This window comes from Agrilus planipennis, unplaced genomic scaffold (assembly GCF_000699045.2).
Source record: "Agrilus planipennis isolate EAB-ADULT unplaced genomic scaffold, Apla_2.0 scaffold92, whole genome shotgun sequence".
Classification (NCBI taxonomy): domain Eukaryota; kingdom Metazoa; phylum Arthropoda; class Insecta; order Coleoptera; family Buprestidae; genus Agrilus; species Agrilus planipennis.
The window spans coordinates 519,906-546,196 of NW_020438900.1; the positions used below are offsets into that span (position 1 = coordinate 519,906).

General features: G+C 35.5%; 1 protein-coding gene across 1 annotated transcript in view; it reads right to left on the minus strand.

Moving 5' to 3' along the window:
- The window catches only part of LOC108734988, a 103,859-nt gene extending 83,012 nt beyond the window's left edge, over positions 1-20,847 (minus strand). Inside the window, exon 1 of the mRNA XM_018466768.2 lies at positions 20,149-20,847. Within this exon, the coding sequence (XP_018322270.1) occupies positions 20,149-20,410 (262 nt within the window). The 5' untranslated portion in view covers positions 20,411-20,847. The remainder of the gene's footprint in view (positions 1-20,148) is intronic.
- Between the last annotated feature and the right edge of the window lie 5,444 nt (positions 20,848-26,291).

Sequence of the window (26,291 nt, forward strand, 5' to 3'; positions counted from 1 at the left end):
GTTCACAAAAGGCATACGTTGAGCTTCGCGTAGATTTCTCGTTAGAATTTCTTGTTATTGTTACCTTAGACTTCACAAAATTCTCGACTAGAATTTATAAGGGGCATGCCTCACGTAGCGTGTGGATATAGTGTGGCAAATAAGGGGCATGCCGATGGGCGATTTTCCGGTGGATTCCTCATTATAATCTCCACAAAAGGAATCAGCAATACTGAACTTTAGTATCACCAAGTTTTCTCACAAGGAATCTACAGGGACATTCCTCTATCCAGATGCACCTTTTATTAGCCACATGAAGCTCACCCGCGGCAGGAAGCATGTTCCCCATAAATTCTGCTCTAGAATTTTGCGAAGTCTGAGGTAACAATAACTAATGGGGTCGATGGTTGAATTCCCTGTTATTGTTATCTTAGCCTTCACAACATTCCCGACTAAAATTCATAGGGGCATACCGATAGAGGGATTTCCCGGTGGATTCCTCATTATAGCCTCCACAAAAGGAATCAGCCATACTGAATTTTAGCATCACATTTTTTTGTGGTTTCTTACAGAGAATCTACAGGGAACTGCCTCTATCGCCACGCCCCTTATTAGTCAGATGAAGCCCACACGCTGCAGGAAGCGTGTTCCCGATAAATTCCACCCTGGAATTTTGCGAAGTCTAAGGTAACAATAACTAATGGGGTCGATGGTTAAATTCCTTGTTATTGTTACCTTAAACTTCACAAATTCCAGACTAGAACTTATAAGGAGCATGCCTCACGTAGCGTGTGGATCTTGTGTGGCAAATAAGGGCCATGTCGATAGAGAGATTTTCCGGTAGGTTCCTTATTATAACCTCCACAAAAGGAATCAGCGATGCTGAACTTTAGCATCACATTTTTTTTTGTGATTTCTTACAGGGAATCAACATCAACATCAACTCTATCGCCACGCCCCTTACTGGTCACATGAAGCCCATATGCTGCAGGAAGCATGGCCCCTATAAATTCTAGTCTGGAGTTTTGTGAAGTCTAAGGTAACAATAACTAACGAACGCATCGACGGTTAATTTCCTTGGTTTTTGTAAATAAACACACGAAACTATTTGTTTTCCGATCGATTGTACTAAAATACTCGCAAAGTGAATATTTTATAAATACATTCGAGCAAAAGGACATGGCAGGATAACGATCGGAAGGAAGGAAATTCGACTCTTCGATTTCAGTTATGGTTAGAATGTAAGGGACGTTGGTACGTTCTATTCTAGGTAGATGTAACTTTGTTTTTCCAACATTCGACACAACGAAGTTTACAGAATCTCGTTTCCAGTTGCAATATTAACGGACTTGTGTCGTAAAATTTTGGAGAGAGAAATACAGACTTCCTCCTTTTGAGAACCCGAAAGACGAGTGAAATGACTTTCCACGTTGTTAGACGACAAATTACGCGAAAAACGTAAAATTTCTTCCAGTTTTTGAACTCCAATGCCGTTCAATTTTCACAGAATTTCAGCGCAAACATTTTCGATATTTATTCATTTTACTTATATAAAATTCAGTATTACGTCTGATAACATTCTCAAAATCAACAAGATGCCCCTGGGTATTGTTTGTCATTTAAATGTGTAATATTAACAATAACATGCATTTTAATAGGGATTAAAGAGTTATTAATTACTACAAACAGCGTAGTAAACGTCACCTGCAGTGTAGTTTTGAATTCAACTAAGTGTTACAATGTACTACAGATGACGTTTACCACGCTATTTGTGGTAATTCATAAAACGCTATATTAAGACAGCAGGTAGAGTGGGTCTGTGTTCTTTCGAAAATATCTATGGCGTACTGATGAGACCCAATGAGACGGAAATCGCGATCCTCCTCTGGCGATTTCGATAGAATACTGACTGAAATCATGAACTCTTTGTTTAAATTGAGTTGTCAATCTAAAATGAAAATTTTAGGGAGAAATAACTAAGATTAAACATACATACAATTTAGACATCTTTTTAGAAGTGAGTTAGCTTAATATGAAATACTATACTGAAAATTCAATTTCTGAATTTTTCACCCACTACACGCTACCTCAAATTAATGAGGGAAAAATTGTTGCTGTTGTCACACCCCCGCCGGGAATCGAACCCGGGACCTTTGGCTTTTACGCACCAATGTTCTGACCACTAAACTACGAGAGGTGACAACAGCCACCACGACCAACCGACCCACAAGGTTAACGATCCGTCGAACTGATGTAACTATATACCTATACTGAATACGAGTAGTGTATGTGTTTTTGCCTTTTTGCTTTAAAGTTCACGCTAAGCATTCAACAAGTTTAAAGTAATATTTAAAATTCTTGACGTTTTACCGCTAACCTTAGCAAGCAACCGTTTTGATATCTGATGCTGATTCTACATATCCTTATCGTTGGTAAATTAGCTATTTATTCCAAATAATTATTATAAGGATGCAGGCTGTTTACTTCAAATTTAGCGGAAAATTTTCTAGAAATTTATTAAGAATGAAGTTTCATGAGACAGCTTTTGGTACTACTTAGTCTACGGCTAGGTAACCACGGCATCCGCTTTTAAAAGCACAAGTGGTTCTTTTCTATAAATACAAGATATATTTTATTAAGTTTGTTTAGCTACAGATACAATATAAACACTAATTAATGAGCTTTAATATTTCGTATACATCGAAGTAAAATGTAAATCTGACATTGTGAAAACATTGAATTCACAGACAGATGCGTTGATGTTAGTAAATAATTACTATGCATTTCTAGCAGTTTCTTTTAGTTTCTCTGTTTTTTGTCGTATCTTTCAGCACAGTTTTATTTTCCGACACCTTTAAACAATAATATACTTCACGACAGTTTCGTGATTCAACTACACGATGCTCCAATTTGTTTTCTAATTTTTCTCCGTACCCGTTTCTCTGCCTTTTCCTCGGTTGAATCATTGTTATGTATGGCTTCAAAGCGAATATAAATGATCAATAAAGAAGTTAGTTTTTCTTTGTTACACACACACACACGAGAATATAAACTTTAACGTTCATACCACACCAGTCATGTCACGTTCTCTTTATTGTACCGAAGAACAAAATAAGACACTTGGTAATTCACCGCTTACAACGAAAAATGAAAATCCGTTTTTCTCCATTCCAAAAATAGCAGCGGCCACAAATATAATTTTCATACAAGCAATGACAAGGGATCCGTAAGAAAAGAAGGAATTCAAGGAAAAGAAACTACCTCACCAATATGTACATATATATAAATAAATAAATTGATGCATACAAATGAGAAAAATTTGCCAAACACGAGGTAGATAAAAAAAGAATAAGAAATGCGGATATTTGTCAGGAAGTAGGAATTTATTCAATAGAGAGCATTATAGAACAGAGCCAGTTGAAGTGGTTCTCGTATATGAGGAGAATGAATACTGAGATTCAAGAATGTACGAAATCGAGGAGTTTCTCTTAAACAACATTGAAGTAAAAGTTATTTAATCTAGTACACATGGTTAAAAGATAAAGAAAAGATATGCAGAATGTTGCAGAGTGAATGCAGAGAGGCTTTATCTATTAATGGCAGAGGTACCGAGCGGCATGGTCTAGAGCAGGGCTCGACAACCTTTTGAGTCAGAAGAGTCGAAAATTACAATTTACAAAATTTCGAAGTTTTTAAGGAGCCACAAATTCTTTTCTTAAATAGTACTGGCATTTAAATATTTTTTGGTCATTTTTTACATTAGTTGACATTGGAGACATGAAGTTTCGTCAGGTAGGTAGTACTCACCAAGTAGAATCGTGTGGTAGCATTAATTCCGTGCGGAAACCAATGTAGCTTGAGATACAGGCTCCTAAAGTTATTTAATCGGAGGAAATTTCGATTGGTACGGCCCTGGCTGCAGCCCTTCATCAGCTGTTCTCGCCAAATATGCATTGATGACGTCATTCTTTAGTTAGGTAGATGTATGACAGACTCGAGTTTGTTTAATGCCCCTGCCCGCCGAAGGCGGGCTGATACATTAGAATAATGTTAGGAAGATATGTTTTAGGACAAACGATGTTTGGCGGGAACAGCTGACGGAAGGCTGAAGCCAGGGCCGTACCTACCGGAATTTCCTCCGATTAAGAAAACTTTAAGGGCCTGTATCTCACTCACATTCATTTTTAAACAAATAATAAACAAAATTCTAGTAAATACTACTACACTACTTTACTTGGTGAGTACTACCTACCTGACTAAACTTCATGTCTCAATTCCGATGTCAACTAATGTAAAAAATTACCTATTTTTTTTTGATAAAAAACTAATCTATTTATTCATAAGAAAAAAAATCTATTTATTCATAAGAAAAAATATATATTTATATACAACACTAACTTGTACTTCAATAACAAACAATTGAGCAAACAAATTCAATGGGAGCCATGGCTTTGCATGGTTATTCAAGTAGAAAATTTAAACTTTACTAAATAATGTAACTTGTAGTTAAAATGAAGAAATGAATAATAACAAACATTTGAGCAAACAAATTCAGTGGGAGTGTTGGCTTTGCATGGTTGTTTTAAGTTTCAAACACGACTCTAAATTTTCATTTGTTAGTTGGCTTCTTACTTTACTTTTAATAATATTCATGCAAGGGCTTACTCGCACGAATCTGTCGATCCGAAGATAGTCAGCACTCCACATGCCAACTTCTTCACCTCATTGTAACAATCTGGAAGACTATTGGGATGCGGTGAAAAGCGAGTACAAGTGGCTGAGAGATAGAATCAATGTCTAATCCTCGTTAATCAATTCAGAACGATTTTTAAATGTTTTTTTTTTGATAAAATAAATAATATTTTCGTATGGAACTAAAGAGCCACAGCTTCACATCCAAAGAGCCGCATGCCGCTCGCGAGCCGCAGGTTGCCGACCCCTGGCCTAGAGGTTTAAACCATCACTTAACATTCGGGAGGACGCCGGTTCGATCCGAGTCTATCTGCCTTGGTCCAAGTTTTTCTGTGGTTTCCTTGGATCACTTAGGCAAATTCTGGGGCAGTAATATTCCACAGATAATCATTCATTCTGTCTTCTGTCTTCATTTCGTCCGCCTCAACTTTCTCACCCGAATTACCACCCACCCATTCCCACGATTCCTGAAAGCAGGTTGAAGAGGGCCTTCCGCTCTACCTTTTGGCGTAGTCCGGAGGGACTGCCCGTCCACCAGCATTAGTGGCTGGTGGGAATGAAACACCCAAAAGAAAGAAGAAAAGGAACCTATGAAATCTACTGGTCTGGGTTCCCGACAATTTTTTTTTTTTTTCACATATAATTTACTGATAATTTACGTCAAATTATACTATGGTTAGTGCAGTTTTTACCTTGCTTTCTAAACAATGATTAGCAATCTTTCAACGACCTTATTTGATTAATAATATTTTAGTTTCTGATAAAATTGATGTCGTTTGGATCTGTCACCTACTGTACTACGTATAACCATCAGACACCGTATGTAAAGCATTTTGACAGCTCTTATGGATATTGTTTTATTTATTTTTTGGTCTCTTAAAGGAGAGAAACAAGATAACTTTCTTTCCCCTTGAAGAAAGTTATTAACGTTTTGTTTTCATGACAGGCAGATATTCCTACACGCATTACTTATCATGTCTCCCGAAACATGTTGCTAAACACGTACGCTTGACATGTATCCGAATTTATAACATACATGTATACGCTTTTCCAGAAAGAAAATTATTTTCACTTGTCTTATCGTAGGTTCCTCGTGCTTCTCTCGGCTGTTTCTCTGAACTCTACATCCAACCTCAGAACTCTTTATTTGTTACGTTTTTATTATAAGGATAAGGTTTATTAGAAATTAATTTATTAAAGGTATGTAATGCATAAAAACATTTCGTTTGCATGTAAAAAATACGCGTAAACAAACGAATAACTTCGTTTTAGCTTAATCTAATGCTTGCACGATATTAATTAATCAGTCAGTGACAATTATGTTTGACAACAGTAGCTTAGCTTGGTGTTTTGCTATTAGAACAGCACGAAAGGATTGCATGAGAAATGGGAGATTAATACGTATTAGCTAATGTGGTAAAGTCAAATATAATATTTTTACCATTGATACTAAAAAGAATTGTTATTTTTTATCGTTTGAGTAGCGTACAACTCGAAAATAGCCTATCACACTTTCAAGGGTGACTGAACTATTAATATAGGTGGTGCAGAACTTCCAAAAAATTAGATGTTTATGAATTTTTACGACCTAATTACTAACATTTGTTCTTTAAAAATTCGAAAAAGATTGTTAAAGGCGAAAGAATAGATTAGAAGCGTTCGAAATATGGTGTTACATGCGAATGATGAGGATATTGAGGAAAGAGAAGGTTAGAAATGAAGAGGTATTAGAAAGAATAGGAGAACAGAGGACTCTATGGAAGTCAATAAGAAACAGGCGAGATAGGTTGATAGGACACCTTCTCAGGTCAGAGACATATTAGAGGCAGAAATAGGAGTTGAGAGGAATAGAGGTAGACCTAGATTAGATTACTGTTCACAAATAGTTAAGGATGTGTGGTTTTCTAAGTAGAAAGAAGAGACTGTGGTAAAATTTTCATTGAAAATGAAAAGTAAGACTCACCCCTAATTACCACAAAAAACTTTATTTGAGCGGACACGTATTTCGCCCACTTCATACGTGGGCATTATCAACGCGAGACTGTTAGTTGATAATGCCAACGTGTTAAGTGGGCGAAACACACTCAAATAAAGTTTTTTATGGTAATTAGGAGTGAGTGTTCCTTTTAATTTCTAATTGGGGTTTTCTAGTTTTAGGGAAATGCGAAGATTAGCTCAGGATCGGAAAGTGTAGAGGTGTGTGTCCTACCAGTTGTAGACTGACTGACGTCCTTATGGTGATGATATTGATGATGCTCACAAACTGCAGCAACCTTATAATCTCTTGTGTTTCCACTTACCAACTATTCCATCACCATCCGGTATACATATTATTGTACGTATTTTATTTTCTTCATTTGGATATATAACATAAATTACACTTTTCAATCAAACGCACTCTATCTATCTACTCTTCGTCATTGAAAACTGTCGTTATTCACGACCACAGCTATCTCAGCTAATCAGTAGTAGAAAAGCTTTTTACATTCAGTCATCCTTCAACCTCGCTTAATTTTCCACACCTCTTCTTTTTCGACTTCCATATCCGTTTTTCAAACGTCTCACCATCAACACTCCTTTGATCTTTCTAGTCATCAACATAACTCATAAACATATTCATCTATGAGATTTCCACCACCATTTCTTGAAACATCTACAATATTTTCCTTTTCTTTCACGTTATAACACCTTATCTCCTATATTCCCATTTCTAACCGTGTCACACGCCTTTCTTTCCAACAACACCTTTCTATGCCAAAAGCACATTTCTATTCCAAGTGAAACCGCAGGATGTGAGCTTTTTATTTGTTGTCTAGAGTTTTTCTTCGCCTGGATATATAACATAATTGCACTTTTCAACTTAGAAACAACAACAACAACAACTGTCGTTATTCACTCAGTTCATCAATAATAGAAAAGCTTCATGCATTTAGTCATCCTAAGCATGATACATAAATCCTCATCCAAACTTATCATCATCAACACTCCATTTATCTTTCTCATCATCAACATACGTACTATTCCTCACTCATCAATGGGATTCTCAACACCATTTCTTGAAACAGCAATCTCGTAGCGTTCCAGTTAACTCCAATGGTTTTTGTTTCCTCCTCCAACTTCATCATGCAGTTGGATCATCATCATCTACAATCTTCTTCTTTTTCACGCCTCCTATCATATATCTCCATTTTTATCCATGGCAAGCACCTTTCTATTCAAAAAACACATTTCCATCCCAGCTGAGCGCCCAAGACGTAAGCTTTTTATTTGTTAACTATAATCTTTCTTCAACACAGACACTGTTTCAGTAATAGAAAAGCCTCCCTACTTTATGATACGTACTTCTGCACATATTGAGCCTGTACAACTGGCTATTTGCTGGTATTGTCGATGGGCGTAATGAAGTACGTTTCATTGCCAAACTTGCCTCAGAAATAAGCGCATTGGAAGGAAAGTTGGTTACGTAACATACATTACTACATCCGGTATACATTGTAAAGGGAATGGAACAGATTCCTTGAATGCCAATGTTGCCAATAAACCAGGGTAATCGAGTAAATAGAAGCCATATAGAGTGCAGCGACCCGCTACACTCCAGTCTATTGTCAGTATATTTCGCATACACAAGTACCATTCCAAAGATATCGATAACAAGCGAAGAAAACGAAGAAGAAAACGCAATGTAAGTGAGCTATTTCACGGTGGTTAAATATGTCCTTAAAAAGGATAACAATTCAGTTATTATCGTTTCGAATTTACTAAACAAACCAACGGTACATAGAAACTTTAATACATTCGTATGATACAAAATATATTGAAGAAGCTTTCAACTGTTATTCTACTGAGCTCAACTACCAACATATTCGTGGATAAACATTTTAATGTAGCTGCTCGCTTTTCGGTGGTATTGTAAAATAAAACATGCAAACAATATAAAAATATCATACCATAAGGTCGTCAGTCCTAAGACTGGTTGGACATGCAACTCCACTCTTTCCTAAAGCTAAGACAACCCATATCCTTAACTATTTGCGAACAGTAATCTAATCTAGGTCTACCTCTACCCTTCTTAACTTCCGTTTCTGCCTCTAATATATCTCTGACTAGACCTTCATGTTTGAGCAGGTGTCCTACTAACCTATCTCGCCTATTTCTTAATGACTTCCATATCCTTAACTATTTGCGAACAGTAATCTAATCTAGGTCTACCTCTACCCCTCCTAACTTCTGTTTCTGCCCCTAATATGTCTCTCACTAGACCTTCATGCCTGAGAAGGTGTCCTACTAACCTAACTCACCTATTTCTTATTGACTTCGATAGTCCTCTGTTCTCTTACTCTTTCTAATACCTCTTCATTTCTAACCTTCCCTATCCACGGTATCCTCATCATTCGGCGGTAGCACCACATTTCGAACGCTTTTAACCTTTTTTTTTCCGCCGCGCCCACTGTCCATGTTTCGCACCCATACAGCGCCGTGCTCCAAGTATCTAACTTTAACAACAATCTTTTTCGAATTTCTAAAAGTAATGCATTGAAAAATAAAATTTTGCAATATTTATTAGGTGTAATGTGATAATACACAAATAATCAATCAGTGCAATTTTAAAAAATGATTATTAGCTTGGAAACTACATTTGTGCAGGCCCCAGAAAGCATAAATACATATTTCTTTTATGGAAAATATGAAGGATTCAAGTCAATGTTTTAATCATGCGTCGTTAACAAAATTTATTCATCGGAGCTTAACCTCCCTTTCTCTCTTTCGATATTTTAGGCTTTAGGGGAATGTAATATCTTTGTAGTGTAATGAAATGTTGCCTGTCGGCATGACGACTTAGGGAGAAGGTAGAGAAATACTGACAACTAATTTAGTTAAGAATATCCTAAGGGTCAGCTACCCTTACCTAGACGTTTCAGAGAACACTTGTTTCAAACTATTTTCTCTGTCTGTGAAACTAAACAAGCAAAAAGTTCTAAGAAATGTATCCAATAAAGTGAAATCTACTTCATGGAATAAAAACAAGAATGAGAAGAGGATTGAGAAGATAAAGAGACACTTTTAAATTTAAGGAAAACATTTCATTATTTAATGGAAAATCTTTATATGTATATTGGAGGCAGAAACAAATTTTTGTAAGTAGATCGTGAAACAAACCATGTGATTTNGAGACACTTTTAAATTTAAGGAAAACATTTCATTATTTAATGGAAAATCTTTATATGTATATTGGAGGCAGAAACAAATTTTTGTAAGTAGATCGTGAAACAAACCATGTGATTTTATCGTTTATTAATCTATTTAGTAAAACTGTTGAATAAATAAAAAAGGATGGCATTTTTAATTTTTCAATAAAAGAATATTTAGAGAACCTATACGCAGGCCATGAATTAGGAAATATATTAGAGAAGGTAGATAGCGTTGAGATAGATGAGTTAGGTTATCCCATAATGAGAGAAGAATTCGATGTGGTATTAAAAAACTTAAAGAATAATAAGACGCAAGGTGCAGATGGGATATAAGGGGAAAATCTAAAACATGCAGAATAAGAGGTTTGAGATTAGAAGAAGTGGCTGATTTTAGATACCCAGGAAGTCAGATAAGTCAGGATGGAAGGAGCAGTAGGGATATAAAGCAGAGGATAGAGCAGGGTCGTGTCGCCTTTAATTAAAAGAAGTCACTTCTATGCTCGCAAACGGTTAATTTAGAAATTCGAAAAAGGTTGTTAAAGGTGTGTTTGGGGCACGGCGTTGTACGGGTGCGAAACATGGATTTGGACCAGCGTCAGGGTAATTACAGATCTAACAGTAAAAAGAAACTAACACGAGGTAAATCTGCAGCAATATTGTAAGAAGCGCCATCCCTACAGATTTACCACTTCTTGTGGCAACTTATTTTAACACGCTTCGCTTACGAACCTTATAAAGTTGTTCTTTAAAAAACAACCCCTTGAATTTGTAACCTTCGCAGACAGGGAATCTTGCTAGTCTCCAATTGTGTTTCCTATGAAAAGAGGAAGAAGATAAAAATCGTTTGTTGTCAGAGTGCATAAAAAGCCGATTTCAAACGATATGCCGCGTAGTCGTAACGAATCTACCCCGTCGTCTGGAAGGAAGCACCTAGACCGTAAAAAAGTCCGAAACGTTATGAATAAAGAGCCGTTGAGAAGTATCTACTATACGTATGCCTCTCGAGTTATTTATAGTCACAACGTCGACTATCGCGATAGTAAAAGAAAAAGAAGATGATGACGAAGAAAAAGCAGAAGCGCAATTTTATTGTGGCGAGAGGGAAAAAGTCGCCGCCAGGAGCGGGCGCGAGAAGTTACAGCTACCCCGTCAGTTAACCGCGCCATGACCGCCGGCGGCTTGCTGCTTTTCCGCCGTAAAACTACCACCCTCAGCCTTCCGTTGAATAGGTGTTTTATCTTGTGACAAATGGTCACATTTACTTTCACAAAAAAACTTCTGACGCAGCTTCACGTCACGAACAAGTGCAAATTAGAACTAGACAAAATTATTTTCGCGTTTTATATAATTCATTCACTCGAAATTCAGCCGATTAATAGATTATACGACGAGTCATAATCCAGTTACCAATGAATCGATTCAAATAATCGATTAATCAAGGAATGGATTATTCAAATAATCGATTAATCAAAAAATCGGCTGTTCAAATAGTAGTCAATTAAACAAATAATCGATTATACAAACAATTGAATAATTGAATAGTCAATTAATCAAATTCTCGATTAATAAAATAACCTATTATTTTATTGCAATCGATAATCGATTGTTAAATGCAATAATCGCCTATACTTTTCGTCCATATAAAATGAAATTTGTTAATCGTTTGATAGAAAGAGGTTTTTTCAACGTATTGTTTGTAACTTATTCATTCACAGCGCCCAATTGACCAGCTACTCCTATTTTGTAAATCCACTATTTTGGTAGAGCAACAATTTGAGAATATTTTATTAATCAAGTTTCATATTTTGCATATTTGAATTTGTTACCCCTATGAGACCACTTTTGCTTTAAATTATTTTCCATTAAGCTAATTGCTTTTTGCTGTTTGTGTTTCTTTTTACATTGATTTAAAGCAAGAAGATTTTCACAGTTGATAAACACCAGGTGACAAAAGTTCTCCATAATATGTAGATGACGGAATTGTCTGTTATCATCTACTATGTATACTGATTTGGTAATTATCCAAATCAAAATCGGTCCATTAATTTTTTCATCGATTTCGCACCATTCTACATAATAGAATTTGATATTAGAAGATGGGGGAGACAGTTTTTTATGACTCCATAAATAAAAACAATTTTTCTGAATGATAATTTTTCAAAATTCAGATCACAGTTCTAAACTTTTAAATGTTCATAAGAAATCGTTATAACATACGACTACATCGCCGTAAACTCTTATGGAAAAATATCGTGATCGTGATAATGCCATCATTGTCTAGAAGAAAACTAAAATTAAATTTACCGTACCAATTGTATTCAACGTCAGGTGTATTCTTAAACGAAGATAAGTACATCTGTTAGGTGTAAATTGAATAGAAGCAAAACAAGACACGTGTATTCTCTCTGTGGAATTCCTGTCCGCTGAAATTCACAACACGCGTCACACAGTACAAATTGCAAAAGTAATTCTCAGAATAGCTAAACGACCGATAAAGTGCCTACATTCTAAAAAGATTAGCCTATAAGAAGATATCAAAATACACTGATTTTTGGCCATGTTAATCTTCCAAGTAAAACTACCAAAAAATAAAATAAAGCCAGTATTTTACAGGTCAACATTTTAATCCCTTTTGGGCAATAGTTACGTTAATTTTTAAGTAATTTGTAGCAAACTTCTACAAATTTATCATCATCGTCATAAAAACTAGAACATACCACATCCTTAACTATTTTTGAACAGTAATTTAATCTAGATCTACTCCTAACTTCTGTTTCCGCTTCTAATATGTTTCTGACTAGCCCTTCATGCCTAAGAAGATGTACTGCCAACCTATTTCTCTCCTATTTCTTATTGATTTCTATAGAGTGCTCCGTTCTCCTATTCTTTCTAATACTTCTTCATTTCTAACCTTTTCCATCCACGACATCCTCATCATTCAGATTTATATTGCACATAATTGAAGAAATATCTGTACTTATTTGGAAATTCACCTTGAACAGAATCAGGACATGTCAACGTACATAATTTGAAGGAAATTGGTTATAGAACTGAGTGAGGAATTAAGAATTTGGTTTTGATTAAAATTTTAGTAAAACAAATTACTTTAAGATACAAAGAGAATAAATAGACTTTTCATTCACGAAATTGACAACATCTAATTGGCACTGAAGGAGCCACTCATTTTTCATTAATATCGACGACACAATTTAAGTACGAAAGGGCTTTTGAAAGTCATCAACGAAACTGGATGCGTAGGAGTCATAGCCAAAGTATTTCGTGGAAAAGACGCAGGTCCCGATGCGTCCCTAACAGCTGTGTCACGTCACTGACGAAAACCCTGAAGATGTAATCACTTTTTTACTGTTCATTTCCAAGAAAAAAAGAACACACTAGTGCACGAACGGAGCGAACAACGGACAAAGGCGTGTTACCTTTTACAAATGGATGTTTAATTAATTAGACGTATTTGTAGTTAGCGATTTGCTTTCATTACAGTTTCATTCAGTCCGCTAATCATAAGGAGGCGGATACCACCAGTTGGGACTCATTCGTACTAATTAATTTCACAACGTTGGTAGCAATGAGAGAGATACAAAAACAGTCGACACAGCAACGTGGTGGACATACATGTTAAAGTAATTGAAAATGTAGGTCACGACAACCGTATGCAATAATGGACAGTTTGAAACAAGTGGGTAGGTAGCGGTATTGGCACAAGGCTGTTGCTAAAAATTAACAAAAATAAAACCAAATTTTGATGTAAGAGATGTCAAAGTAGGGTTGCGGCTAATATAAAAATAGACAACTACTAAAAACTACAAGAAGTCGTCCATTTTCCATGTTTGGGAAATCAAATAATTTAGGAAAGATTATAAGTATGGAGATATTAGAAAGAGGCTGGTATAGTTCGGAAGTTCAAAATTGGCATAGTCTGTAATAAAACTGTCTCACTTACTTTCTTCTTTTAACATACTAACAAAACTAGAGAACGCCTACTTTTACTAACGGCAGACGTTAGATATTTCGTAAACGTAGAAAAGAGATGTCAGGTAGGAATTGCAGCGGACACTAATAAAGACAAACGAATAACATTGCACCATTTACTGTGTAACAGAAAGAGATGCAGACAAACTGAAATTGAGTATGTTGCCAGCATCGAAGTTCAACATTCTCAGGAATTTGGAAAAGCAAAAATGCTTGTTTAAAGATATAATTCCAACCACACAGTTATGAAGCCATTCCTGAACTTTTGCATACCCCTTACTGTTATTCGCGTATCTCTTTTCACTTTGTCTGTACTACTCATGAAGCATTTCCTTACTTAACAAGATCGTGTTCAAAACGCAGCAAATGACTACAGTTCCAAGAGGAAATAAGAGAGAAGATAGAAACTCAGAAATATCTAGAAGAGGAAGAAGGAGTTAAGTAGGCCTATATTAGATCATCTTGAGAAAAACCTTCATTTCGTTTGTGATTTGCTATAACAAAATATATATCTTTTAATCTTCTATCTGGCTTTGATTCCTTGAAAGAAATTCTCCAATAAAGAATAAACAAAGTCGAATCTGTAATGTTATCAATCATTACATATGTAAATTTCCTCTTGGGCTTATTTATAAATCATTGATCTTTAAATTTGATACTGTCATAGAACCTCTAATGCAGAACTTCTACATTTTCGTAGTCTTTTTGATGATCAAAAATTTGTTTTTCTTACGTGTTCATGGTCATCGTTTTGCATGTGAGATCTTGTTCATGGTCGTATGTGTGCTGGTCCAATTATATTTTGCATTATAGGGCCGGTTACGTACCATTATCTCTTTAATCAAAATTAAAAAAGTAATTCCTTCTCCAGCAGTCATCACAAATTGTTTCTCCTTTCATCTTTTAATAACATTGCGAAAATACTTACGTCACGATATCATCACCCGCGCAAGCTGAGGCTGTAAAAAGTATTTCTGACACATTTCCTATCTTGTAGTTGCTAATTAAAATTTATCTCGGAACTGAGGGCATTCGAAGCAGAAAAACCGACGATATTAAATCTTTTAAAGTAATCCAGCTTCCTCTTTACTGCAGTTAACTTTCAAGGGATTAGTTCTCAGCTTTAACGTCCCGACGACCTACAGGATTTAATGATAACCTTGGCTTCTTACATGTCTTCCGCAGTTGTGTATTAAAGATCTCTAACATCAATAATTCTGGTTAATTACATTTATTTACGAATTATTTTATGTATGTATGAGATTCTAAGAAAATAATATTTAAGTTTAGTTTAGTTTAGCTTAGTCACAGAGAGAACAGGAATTTTATTGTTCACATAAAAATAAAATGACGAATAAACTGAATCCATTTAGGAGGGTATTATAAACTTTAATGAAATCAAAACTACTAACAGCAAATCTGATCCAATGTATAAGGATTCATTTAGTAAATGCAAGGAGTTAATAATAATAGTAACCGTTTTAACAAATGCAAATTGTTAAGTCTGGGACTGTTTATGTGAAGCGCGTTAAAAACAACCATAAACTCTATTGACTTTATTAAGGAACATACAGAAAAACCGATCAATAGCGTTAGAACTAGCCGTAAAAACACAGTATACTTGCAGTAATAATAAATCTACTACCGTAATACATTAAGGTTCTTGATAACGATNAATGTAGAACATATGTTTCAAATTTGATCCAAATTTGTTTTCAAAATCGTCTGATCCATTCATGATCATCACGAGTGGCTATCGGGGATCATAAGGTCGTCAGTCCTAAAACTGGTTAAACACATGCCTCCACTCTTTCCTATCCTGAGCTAATCTTCGCATTTCCCTAAAATTAGAACAACCCTTATCCTTAACTATCTGCGAATAGTAATCTATTCTGGGTCTACCTCTACCCCTCCTAACTTTCGTTTCTGCCTCTAATGTGTCTCTGACTAGACCTTCATGCCTGAGAAGGCCTATTCCTTACTGGCTTCCATACAGTCCTCTGTTCTCCTACTCATTCTCTATCAACGATATCCTCATTATTCGCCTGTAACACCACATTTCGAACGCTTCTAACCTTTTCTTTTCCGCCGCGGCCACTGTCCATATTTCGCCCCCGTACAGCGCCGTGCTCCAAACATACACCTTTAACAACCTTTTTCGAATTTCTAAATTAAAAGTGACTTCTTCTTATTGAAGGCGACTCGACCCTGCGCTACTCTCTGCTTTACATCCCTACTACTCCTTCCGTCCTGACTTATTCGACTTCCTAGATATCTAAAATCGGCCACTTCTTCTAATTTTTCGTCTCCTATCTTTATATTCGCTCTTTACCCACTTTTTCTTCCCTTGCATGCCAGTATTTTTGTTTTATTTTTATTTATTTTCATACAGTACTGTTTTGTCAATACCGCTTCCATTTTATTTAAAGCTATCTCTATGTAACTCTAGAAAAATTAGTTGCAAAGAATGTGACGCGTTCTATGTAGGACAAACATGTATAAATATAGGAATCAGAAATAAAGAACACAGATGACGGAAAAAGGTGTACCGGTATGAACACTGACTGCATTGATAAAATAGACGAAACAGAAAAACTAACGTTATTGGAAACTTCTCAAATATTACTAACGACCAAGTAAGGAAGAAACAATTTTAATTAGCTAGCATTTAAATATTACCATTAATGTTCACAAGTACACGCGTGTTGACGTATCAATATATGAAAGACCTGTTTAAATATATACATAAATAGAATAGATTAAAGTTAATTAACTTTTACTACCACAGATAACCTCAAACTAACAAGTAAAAATGGTTTCTGCTGATACGTTCTCGCCGGGGATCGAACCCGAGTCCCTAGCTTTACGCACCATTCTATGTAGATCATAGAATCAGCGAACCAACTTATAATCGTTATTAACAATGACATTATCTGTACTGGTCAAAATTAATTCTAAAATTAATTCACTTTAATGTATTGAAATTAACCCTACAAATGTCTCTCATTGTTAATACATAAATAGATTTCAATAATATTACTTTTCAGAAAGGACTTATCATACGAAACATTCCCCTCATTAAAACTGGAAAACTATTAAAAGGGTTTTAGTTTCTACATTAAAATAGACTCATTCCTAATCATCTACCAGAAATATAGTTGATAAATGCCCACACTGACAGTAGGCGAAACACGTGCCCGTGCTTTAAAAACTAGTTGTTGTAATTAGGGGTGAATCTCTTTAATATAATTGAGTTTATCGACGAAACACAATTTCCTAATGGGTAGGTAATCTTAGGAAATGTTGAATCACCGAGTTATTTGTTTGTAAAATTTTCCCTTTCATTTCTAACCTCAAAAGGTCGAAACAATTGTTACGCGCTTTTAATATGTATAATCTTGTGGAAATTGACATTGTTTTGGTTCGTATAAATAAAGTTTCATTCATATAATAAAGCATTCCACAAATGAAGGCAGCCTTTAAAGATTTTCAAACAAAATAATGAAATTCCTTTTGTTTCAGTTTCACACAAGTTACTGCTTTCCAACGTTTTTTTTTTATTAGTTCCAATTGTTTCTTTCTTCTTTTTCTTATGCGGGTACACAGAAACATCAGACGAATACAAGTTAATACCAGAAAGGTTTAGAAAGGAACACAATTTTCTTGTAATGAAGTTTCAGGTCACATTTACAAAAGTAAGGATCGATTTTAAATTTCTCTCCATACCCGAGAAAGTTTTCCACCATGAGGCAATCACGTTACAGAAATATTTTCTTTGAAATTCTCCAGGGAGCAAATATGAATTTGTTTCATCAACAACAAGTTTTCTAGAAACACGTGATCCACATGATTTCTATCTGTATAAATCGTCTTTTCCTGCAGGATATATATAGAAGAGAATAATTTCTGAAAATAATCCCATTATATGAATCAAAAATAAAACTAATGTATTTATTCGAAAACAGTTGGAATACGTAATATATGAACTATTGTCATTATATGCGGAGCAACAACAAATATGAGCAAATTTCATTGTATTACAAGCAAAATTTAATTGTTAATGTGGCAACTTTAGGATAAAAGCCGAATAGTTGCCTCAGTGGGATATATGCCCCGGTTACACTATGTTAGGGATGTTGGTGGCGTTAGACCTTTACCTACTAAAATTAAAAGTACCCCTCCCATAGGGTCCAATGCCTTGTAGGTTGTCTGAATAGCGCATGAAACTGACAGACGTCGAAATTATACTAGTACACGGAGAAAATTAAATTACAATTTTCAATTGTAAATGACTGAATTTACCGTAGAAATAGTAGAATTTATTAGGTAACTTTCAATTTTGACGTTTTTTTAAAAATTATTTCAAGTTTCTTAATAATTGCAATTTAATTTGTAGTATCAACTAAAATACCTAGTAAATTTATTTCTGCTGGGATTTTATTTTTACAAATTCGGATTCAAATTGTAATTTTTATTATTTTCACTTACGAAGCAAGGGGCTAGTGGGATGAATTGTAAATATCGCTTTAATAATTAGGTAAATTTTCCTTTTTCATTTTCTCCTTATAAGCAATTTCTATTGAATATTTTTATTACTTAAATAGTAAATATCCGTATCAAAAAGAATAGTGTTTTTTACAACTTCTTTTAAATAAAATAAAGACTTAAGTCTTACATGCGCTCATTCTAGGTGAGCAAAATGCCTCAAAAGTATACGCAAAAACCAGGCGTAGAGCTGCGCCACATAAGCTGGACAGAAGATGGTTTAGCACTTGCATTCAAAGAATAAAACACATAAAGGAGTCAACGAAATATCTCAAATTATATGGTGATAATTAATGCTAATGCCAAAGTTGATTACCACATTGTGTAATGTTTACATAAATAGGCTGTTATAAAAGATCAAAGACGTATGTTTCGATATACATGTTGCATTATTCTTTGTAAGTACATATTTTTTAATAATAGAGCTTTTCTGAAAAGTGGGGCAACTACCCTAAATAATACACACGTTTAAGCTTCATTAAATGGCATTATTGATGAATTAAATCAGTTTGAAGAGATACAAAAGCGTGTTAAACTTATTACGGTGAAACTTAAGCGCAGTGTTCTTATTTAGTTTGAATCCATTTATTAAAAATTGTCTACCAACGATTCTATCCACAGATTGTGTCTTTGATAAGATCTGATTTTGTAAGATCCAAACTTCAGAAACGAAATTACTTTGTGGACAATAAATTGTCAATGAGGAGACAGAAAATCCATAAACCTATTATTGCTGAAAATCCATGAAAACACAAACAGTTTGCTTTCCATCTATAAAAATAAACTGTAAACAACAAACGCAGTCTTCTTATTATTATTATTTAACAACGATTGAACAACGTCGAGTTACGTTAAACATGACTTAAAATAGCCGAGGCAATTTACCACGAGAATTATTATGTGACATGCGACTGTTTAAATGGAATTGAATATGGCATCGGTGAGTCGGTGTCATTTGTAGCGAATTTTCAATGTGCAATGGATGATCTATCAGCAATTTAAATCAGTCAAGTCGTTTGTAGTTTACTTTATACAATTACTGACAATAAAAATAATTTTGTTCTATTATTAACCCCTAAAGTACTGGTCGATTCTTGAGATAGGGAGGCACTTAATGTAAAGAAAGAAAGTTCTGGTACATAATTTTGTTGTCACATGTACGAAAATTAGATACAGGCATTTCACGCAATAGAAGAAGGCAATTAGTGAATTACTTTTATTCTTAATTGACCCTGATGATTCAAGTGAAACAAATAATTATATTAAACTGTTACAAGAGAAAACTAGTTTTTGTTATATAAATTAATTTGGTAAATGCAGAAAAACCGGTTCAATAATTTAAAACAGTAAAATTGCGATTAACAACGTTTCACTCAATCGAAAAGCCACAAAAATGGAAATTGAAATATTATAACCAGTGGTTTTAAAAAAACTGATGAAATATTATTATTTCATTAAATATAATTCTGCTATTTTAATGCGATAGTTTAATTGATTTGGAAAATATTATAATCAGATTAACCGCAGTTATCGCAACTTTGAGTGCAATTTGAAAGCAGAATGATCATTTTAAAGCAAAAAATACAACACGCAAAAATATGTATTTCCAAAGTTGTAAAACAACTGAAATAACACTTCAGGCGGATGTTTATACATAGAAATGTAATGTTAAGTACATCCATGATAAAAGTCCTGAGATGGTCGATCCTTAGTGAGATTCTAAAAGGAAATTAAAAAAGGGGTAAATAAGACTCACCAACTTGGGGTACGTCGTACTGTCTTCCGCCTCGCGGCGAACGTAGCATTAGTTGCTCTGCTCCGGGGAGTCCAGTTTGTCCAATGGACACCTGCTGGTCTTGCTGTTGCTGTTGTTGTTGTTGTCCGCCGGCGGTAGAGTCGCGCTTTCTCCAAGCCGCGAACTCCTGGGGATGTCGATAGGAGCCGCGCTCTAGGTGCAGCGGCTGCAAGGGGTTGGCAAGCGCGCACACCCAAATCGCCGCCGCTAGCACGGCCCACATCGCCTGCTCATGCACCTTGGTCCTGGACGTCTCTCCTTCTCAGAGCCTGATTACGTTACTACCGTTTATGATCCTTAAGTGATCATTGCACAATACCATCTGCAGAAGTCCCCCAGGTATCTCCACCGCTTCCACTTGTTGCCGGGGCGAAAGAAATGCCCAAGAATGCACGCGACAGGGAAATGTTACAGATAATTTTTTTTTATAAAAAGGGCAATTAACTGAACGTCGCGAACGGACAGGGAGGAAGTACGAAAAATTAATTTAGACTCGTATTTTTCTAAGTATAGACGACGAAGGGTTGATAAAGTATGAAGCAGAGAGAAATGGTCCGGGTGGTTTAAAAGAAGAGAAGCAAGTGGTGGAGGTGGTTGGTGGTAGTGGTAAGTTGGTCTCTGACTACGGCAGCAGCGGTGGTGTCGAACGAACTACGCTGAAGACGGCTCGCGACTGCCGACACCGGCGCCCGACGTCTTCTCGACCCGGCCCGCCTACGCGCCGCACCCCTCTAAAGAGCCAGTCCGCACCCCGCATGTGTCATGCCTGCCACCAGACCGACGACGATTCATTGTCATTTTACTACAATCCTTTGCATTATTGTATGTTAGATACAACGAGCGTCGTAAAGTTGCTACGACGCGTCCGTAGCGTCGTTGTCGTCGTCGATGTCCTAAGTCCTAGTCATCCTTGTTGATGCCTCGCTGCCCGCCTGCTTGCCTGTCAATAATCATCTTCAATTATTTCCACTTTAAACACTGATCCGACACAAAAACTAAAACCACCCCGCGATCTTTCTATTCCCGACTCATAAAATTAAATTTGACCCTTTCACTTGACAATAGAAGAACAAGTCTAAACTTGTATAACTTCAATTGAAATTTGATAGTTTACTGTTTTGTTCTTGAGACGTCATGTCGTGGTTTAGAAGCATTTGGGATTTGGTGTTATCGGATGACGATGAAAATATCGTGGAGAGTATTGGTTAGAAATTAGATGTCAAAAAAGTAGGGATACAAAGGGCACTACAGGAACCGGTAAGGAAAAGGGTAAATAGGATGGTAGTATACTTTCTGAGGTATAATATGATACCTAGATTAGATTATTTCAGTGTAACAAGGAGGCAAGGTGCATGTGAAACCTTTGGACAAAAAGACCTGTGATGATGATGACTAACATAAGAATTATTTTATTTTGTTAATATTCTGGGAGGTGCAACAAAAGCAAAATAAATATCTTCTTTTTTTCATTACCAATTTCAAAATGAACCGAAAATTTGTATATTAATATAGAGATAGAGGGTTATTTGAAAATTTAACCTAACCTATTTTGTTCTATTATTCATTTGATTTAATTTAGATATGATTCGTTTCTAATACAAGTTGACCCTAAGACCTAAATATTCAGAGACAGTGCCAAGACCAGTACCCTGTAAATGGCAGGGAGGAATTTTTGTTTTTTTAAATTAAACTTGACCCTCTTCCAACTTTCAAATGGTTAACTATGTCGGCGCGCTAAACTTGTCCAATATAAGTATTTATGTGTTCATTTTCTGCCAACAATAAAGGAAAACTTGCGGCTTAAATCACACGGTCTCGTGTAAATTTTTACTCTTGATATTGCAGGAATAACGCGTCTTAAAATCTCATACCATTCAAATATTTACAAAGGAGGTTTATCTAATCCAATTAGCATTTCTCGTATACCTGACTGGAAAGCCACAATGAGTTGAACCCACTGTTTTGTGTTTTTTATGATAACGAAACGATGGATTTTCTAATTATTGCCAACAATAATAGATCGACAAATAATAATTCACCAGTAGCAGTGATCGTTTCTATAAGTATTGGTCACGTATTAAAGCCAGAATAACCGAAACTCAGTGCCTGCAACCGATTGAATCCTGTTGATGAGAATGAAAATCTTTATTCCTTGAAAGTATTCCACACAATTAGTATATTTTGTGCTAAAATTGTATTTTTATAGGTAGGTGCACCCAATTTTTAACCCTTATATATGTCCTTTTCATATTTACAACCTACCCAAAAAAAATCAATAAAATCAGTTCATAATAGGCGAAGAAATCGCGTAACATAACTATGAAAAAAATACAGTCCTGAAAATGAGCAGTCCAGTCAATCCAAAATGAGCACAGTTTATAACTTCATCAAAAATTGGTCTGTCACTGTCGGTGTTTAATGTTTAATTTTATATCTTCGGTTAAGAATAACCAAATCTCCAATTGCAAGAACATATGATGTCCGAACTTTGATGATTAGAACAATTTTCGATTTGGTCCAAGTAAGGCAAATTTCACTTTTCGGAGTGCCGTATTCGTAACTGTCTAGTTCTCGAACATTTATTTTATGTGGTACACCTACTCGGACGAATTGGAAAAGGCATATAAATTGAATATATTACTAAAAGGGGCGCACGCATAAGGAACTCCCCAAGGAAATTAAAGCTATAGAGCCAGGTCATGAGACAACCAGCTTGTCCACTAATAAAGAAGTTCACTTCGAACTTCTAATTTACTTCCTTTATCAAAGCTTCAAGTTACATCATGTAAACGAAAATTTTACTAAAACCTACGACATTACCACCCACTTATGTCACTTTCTTAAAGTTTAACGAATAAAAATAGTTCGTTACACGTCATTTATATCCTCAAACGGTTTAGACGCCTGCATCAGATCCGCTTTTCTTTAGTATCTTCTTGTATAGTGGATTTCATTTGTTACGTCCTTGGGTATAGCGACCATTTTATTATAGCGACGTTAAATCTAAGTCCCTTGAATTTAAAGTATACTTTAGTACAACAAAATTCATGCGGCTATAACGACTTCGGATGTAACACCGAGTTCGGGTGTGACGACTGTTTTTAATGAATCATTTGTAACAAATGCTTAGTAATCCCATGCAGATATAGCGTCTGGATTCGGCCGGCAAAGACACAAAAGCTTTCTTATCTTTTTATCTTACATCCACACAGATGATCAACAAATGTAGTGACTTTTACCGTTTGTTTATACATGTTAGCCACGTACTAGTAAGTAGGTAAGCGATTACATTAAAATGGCTCAGTTACAAAGTGATATTCTGAGTATCAAATGAGTTTAGTAAACTTATGAAATTAAATATGACTCCTAGATGCACATTAACTGTTATCAAAAAAAAGGCAGAAATCGATTCACAATTGAAAAATGGTGAAAAGTATAAATACGCGTCTCTATCTCTTTACCTTTGCCTGTAACGACTTCCGGATATAATGACGAGATTACAGTGATCCATTCGTTGTCGTTACACCCGAATTCCACTGTACTCTAACTAGCTGTTAACTGCCGCTTTGTCTCCGTAAAATTCGATTACATCCCCAACCCTATTTTACACTTTTTAGGGTGTTTTTGCAAAAACTCATTTCATAACAGATGATGCAATTGTAACCCTCGCGTAAAATTTCAAACTTCATGACTCAGCGGTCTAAACTGTGCCTTGACCTATACAAAATTTCAGGTCTCTTGACCGAGGGGCTTGAACTGTATTGATATATATGTAAATAAATGTAAACATAATATGTAAAATGCTATTAAAACATGAAAATGCAACAATGACCTTTAAACGTTTTCATTAAATGAGTCTACTACGTAGTAACTGATTGCAATTATATTTTCCATGAACCAAGAATGTACACGTTAGTTAATTTTTAGAATTGTAACATTCGTTGTTTCTTTCTAGGGAAACATTTAATGATACTTGTCGTTGCCCGATGTGGATAGTTGATAATTCTGCAAATGGACGTGAAGGGACGACGTCGATCTATTAAGTCAACAACGATGATGAAGCGTTGTTAAAGACACTTTTGTATGATATTAAAAGGTAAATATAATGTTCAATGGCTCAAAACAAAACGTACTAGAATATGTGTAGGCTTTTATATGTCGTGTAAAGGCGCTAATTTACCTTTTTCTGTGGATTATTATCAGTGACGATTATATACATATGTAGGCCAAGGTGTTGTAAATAATTACGGATAATTTATACGTCTTTTAAACAACAAAATATTGACAAATAAAAGCCACAAATAACATAGAAATCTAAAAAAGACATTCTCGATCATTTAAGAGCGGTAACAACAGTAATAAATAAACAATAAGTAATTAGGTGTGAGTACCTTCTAAATAGCACATTACATTAGTGCAGAGAAATAATTTTAGGTTTGGCCGTAAGATAGAGAGGTACCAGGAGACCCTGTATATATTTTCCATTCTTTTCTCATGTATTGGTTAAACTGTTTGCTGTTTCAATTTCTTTTTTATTTTATTTCATAATACGTTCTTTTTCAAAAGGAACACACTTTGCGGAAAAACAAAACCAAATCTAATAAAGCGATAACTACTTTTGCGAGTTGTTTACCCTACTATTTTCTTCCGGAAAGGAAGGCGTGCCTAGATCAATTTATATAATATAAAACGGCGACGTTTTCATCAGAAATTACAAAGGAAAAGGTTACGCTTTTACCGATGAAAACAGCAGGTGTTCTTTGCTTTTCTTTTCAATCTTTGTCAGAGAAGTGAAGGCAGCAAAGGATTCAATGGCCGATAGAAAATGCCAACTAAAGCGCATTTGCCGTTTTAACCTCACTTATAATGTTTACCCTAAAATATTTCATTAAAAACGCGTGGGGTAACAGAAATTTCAGATACCTCAAAAGCATCATTTTACTCAAATAATTAAAAAAAAGCTCTGGTAGTTCGACATGCATACTGATATGATAGGAATATCTGTGGTGGCTGCAAAGCTGCAGAAATGCTACAATTTAGTGATCGATAATGATAATGAAGAAGCCTCCAAATTATGTTTGTTAAATAATAATTCCACATGGAATTAGAAATTATTGGTTTTGTTTTACGTCAATCGGCCAATGAATAAATTAGTTAATAGGTAGAGCTGCTGAACCAATATGGCGGAGGTTCTAGGCGTCATAGTCAGTACAAAAAAGACCTTCTTTAAAAAAGGGGATGTGGGTAATTCGCTAGAAACTCAAACCTTTCTTGAAATCGACGGATGTCGAAATAAATTGGAAGATGAACAACTTGTTCAGAGTGAAATGAACAGCAGCCTAAATATTTTGACGATTATTTTGACACCATTTCATGTGAAATTGAGCAAATTTAAACAGTTTGTTGTCAGATAACGACTACTGAAGAAATTTTTGGCCGTTTAAACGAACATGGAAATAAGTGTACCCTCACAAAGTATTTTCTCTTATACGATACGATACGTTTTTAAGTTCGCGGAATGGGTTGGTAGGTCATAAGTGAGGGAACTTACTGGAGTCATTACGAATCTAGTAACTCATTATTAGTATAAATGCCAACTTTTATCGTAATTAGGTCGACCGAGCGGCATGGCCTAGAGGTTTAGACCATTGCTTAGCATTCTGGAAGACGCCGGTTTGATTCCGGGTCCGACTGCCTTGGTCCAAGTTTTTCTGTGGTTTCCTTGGATCACTTAGGCAAATGCTGAGGCAGTACTATTCCACAGATAATCTTTCATTCTCTTCTGTTTTCATTTCCTCCGTCTCAACTTTCTCACCCGAACCACCACCCACCCATTCCCACGATTCCTGAAAGCAGGCTGAAGAGGGCCTTCCGCCCTATCTTCCGGCATAGTCCGCAGGGACAGCCCGCCCACTAGCATTACTGTCCTGGTGGGATTGAAATACCCAAAAGTTTTTAAAAGTAATTATGTCAGTAGTCTTTGAACTATCGTCGACGAAACAAGTCAATCCTTGCCAAGCAAGGAAAATCAGTTCAAACCATGCTGGAAGAGATGTCATCCGTTTACGGGTACTCTTTCCCATGTAAAACCATGATTTACAAGT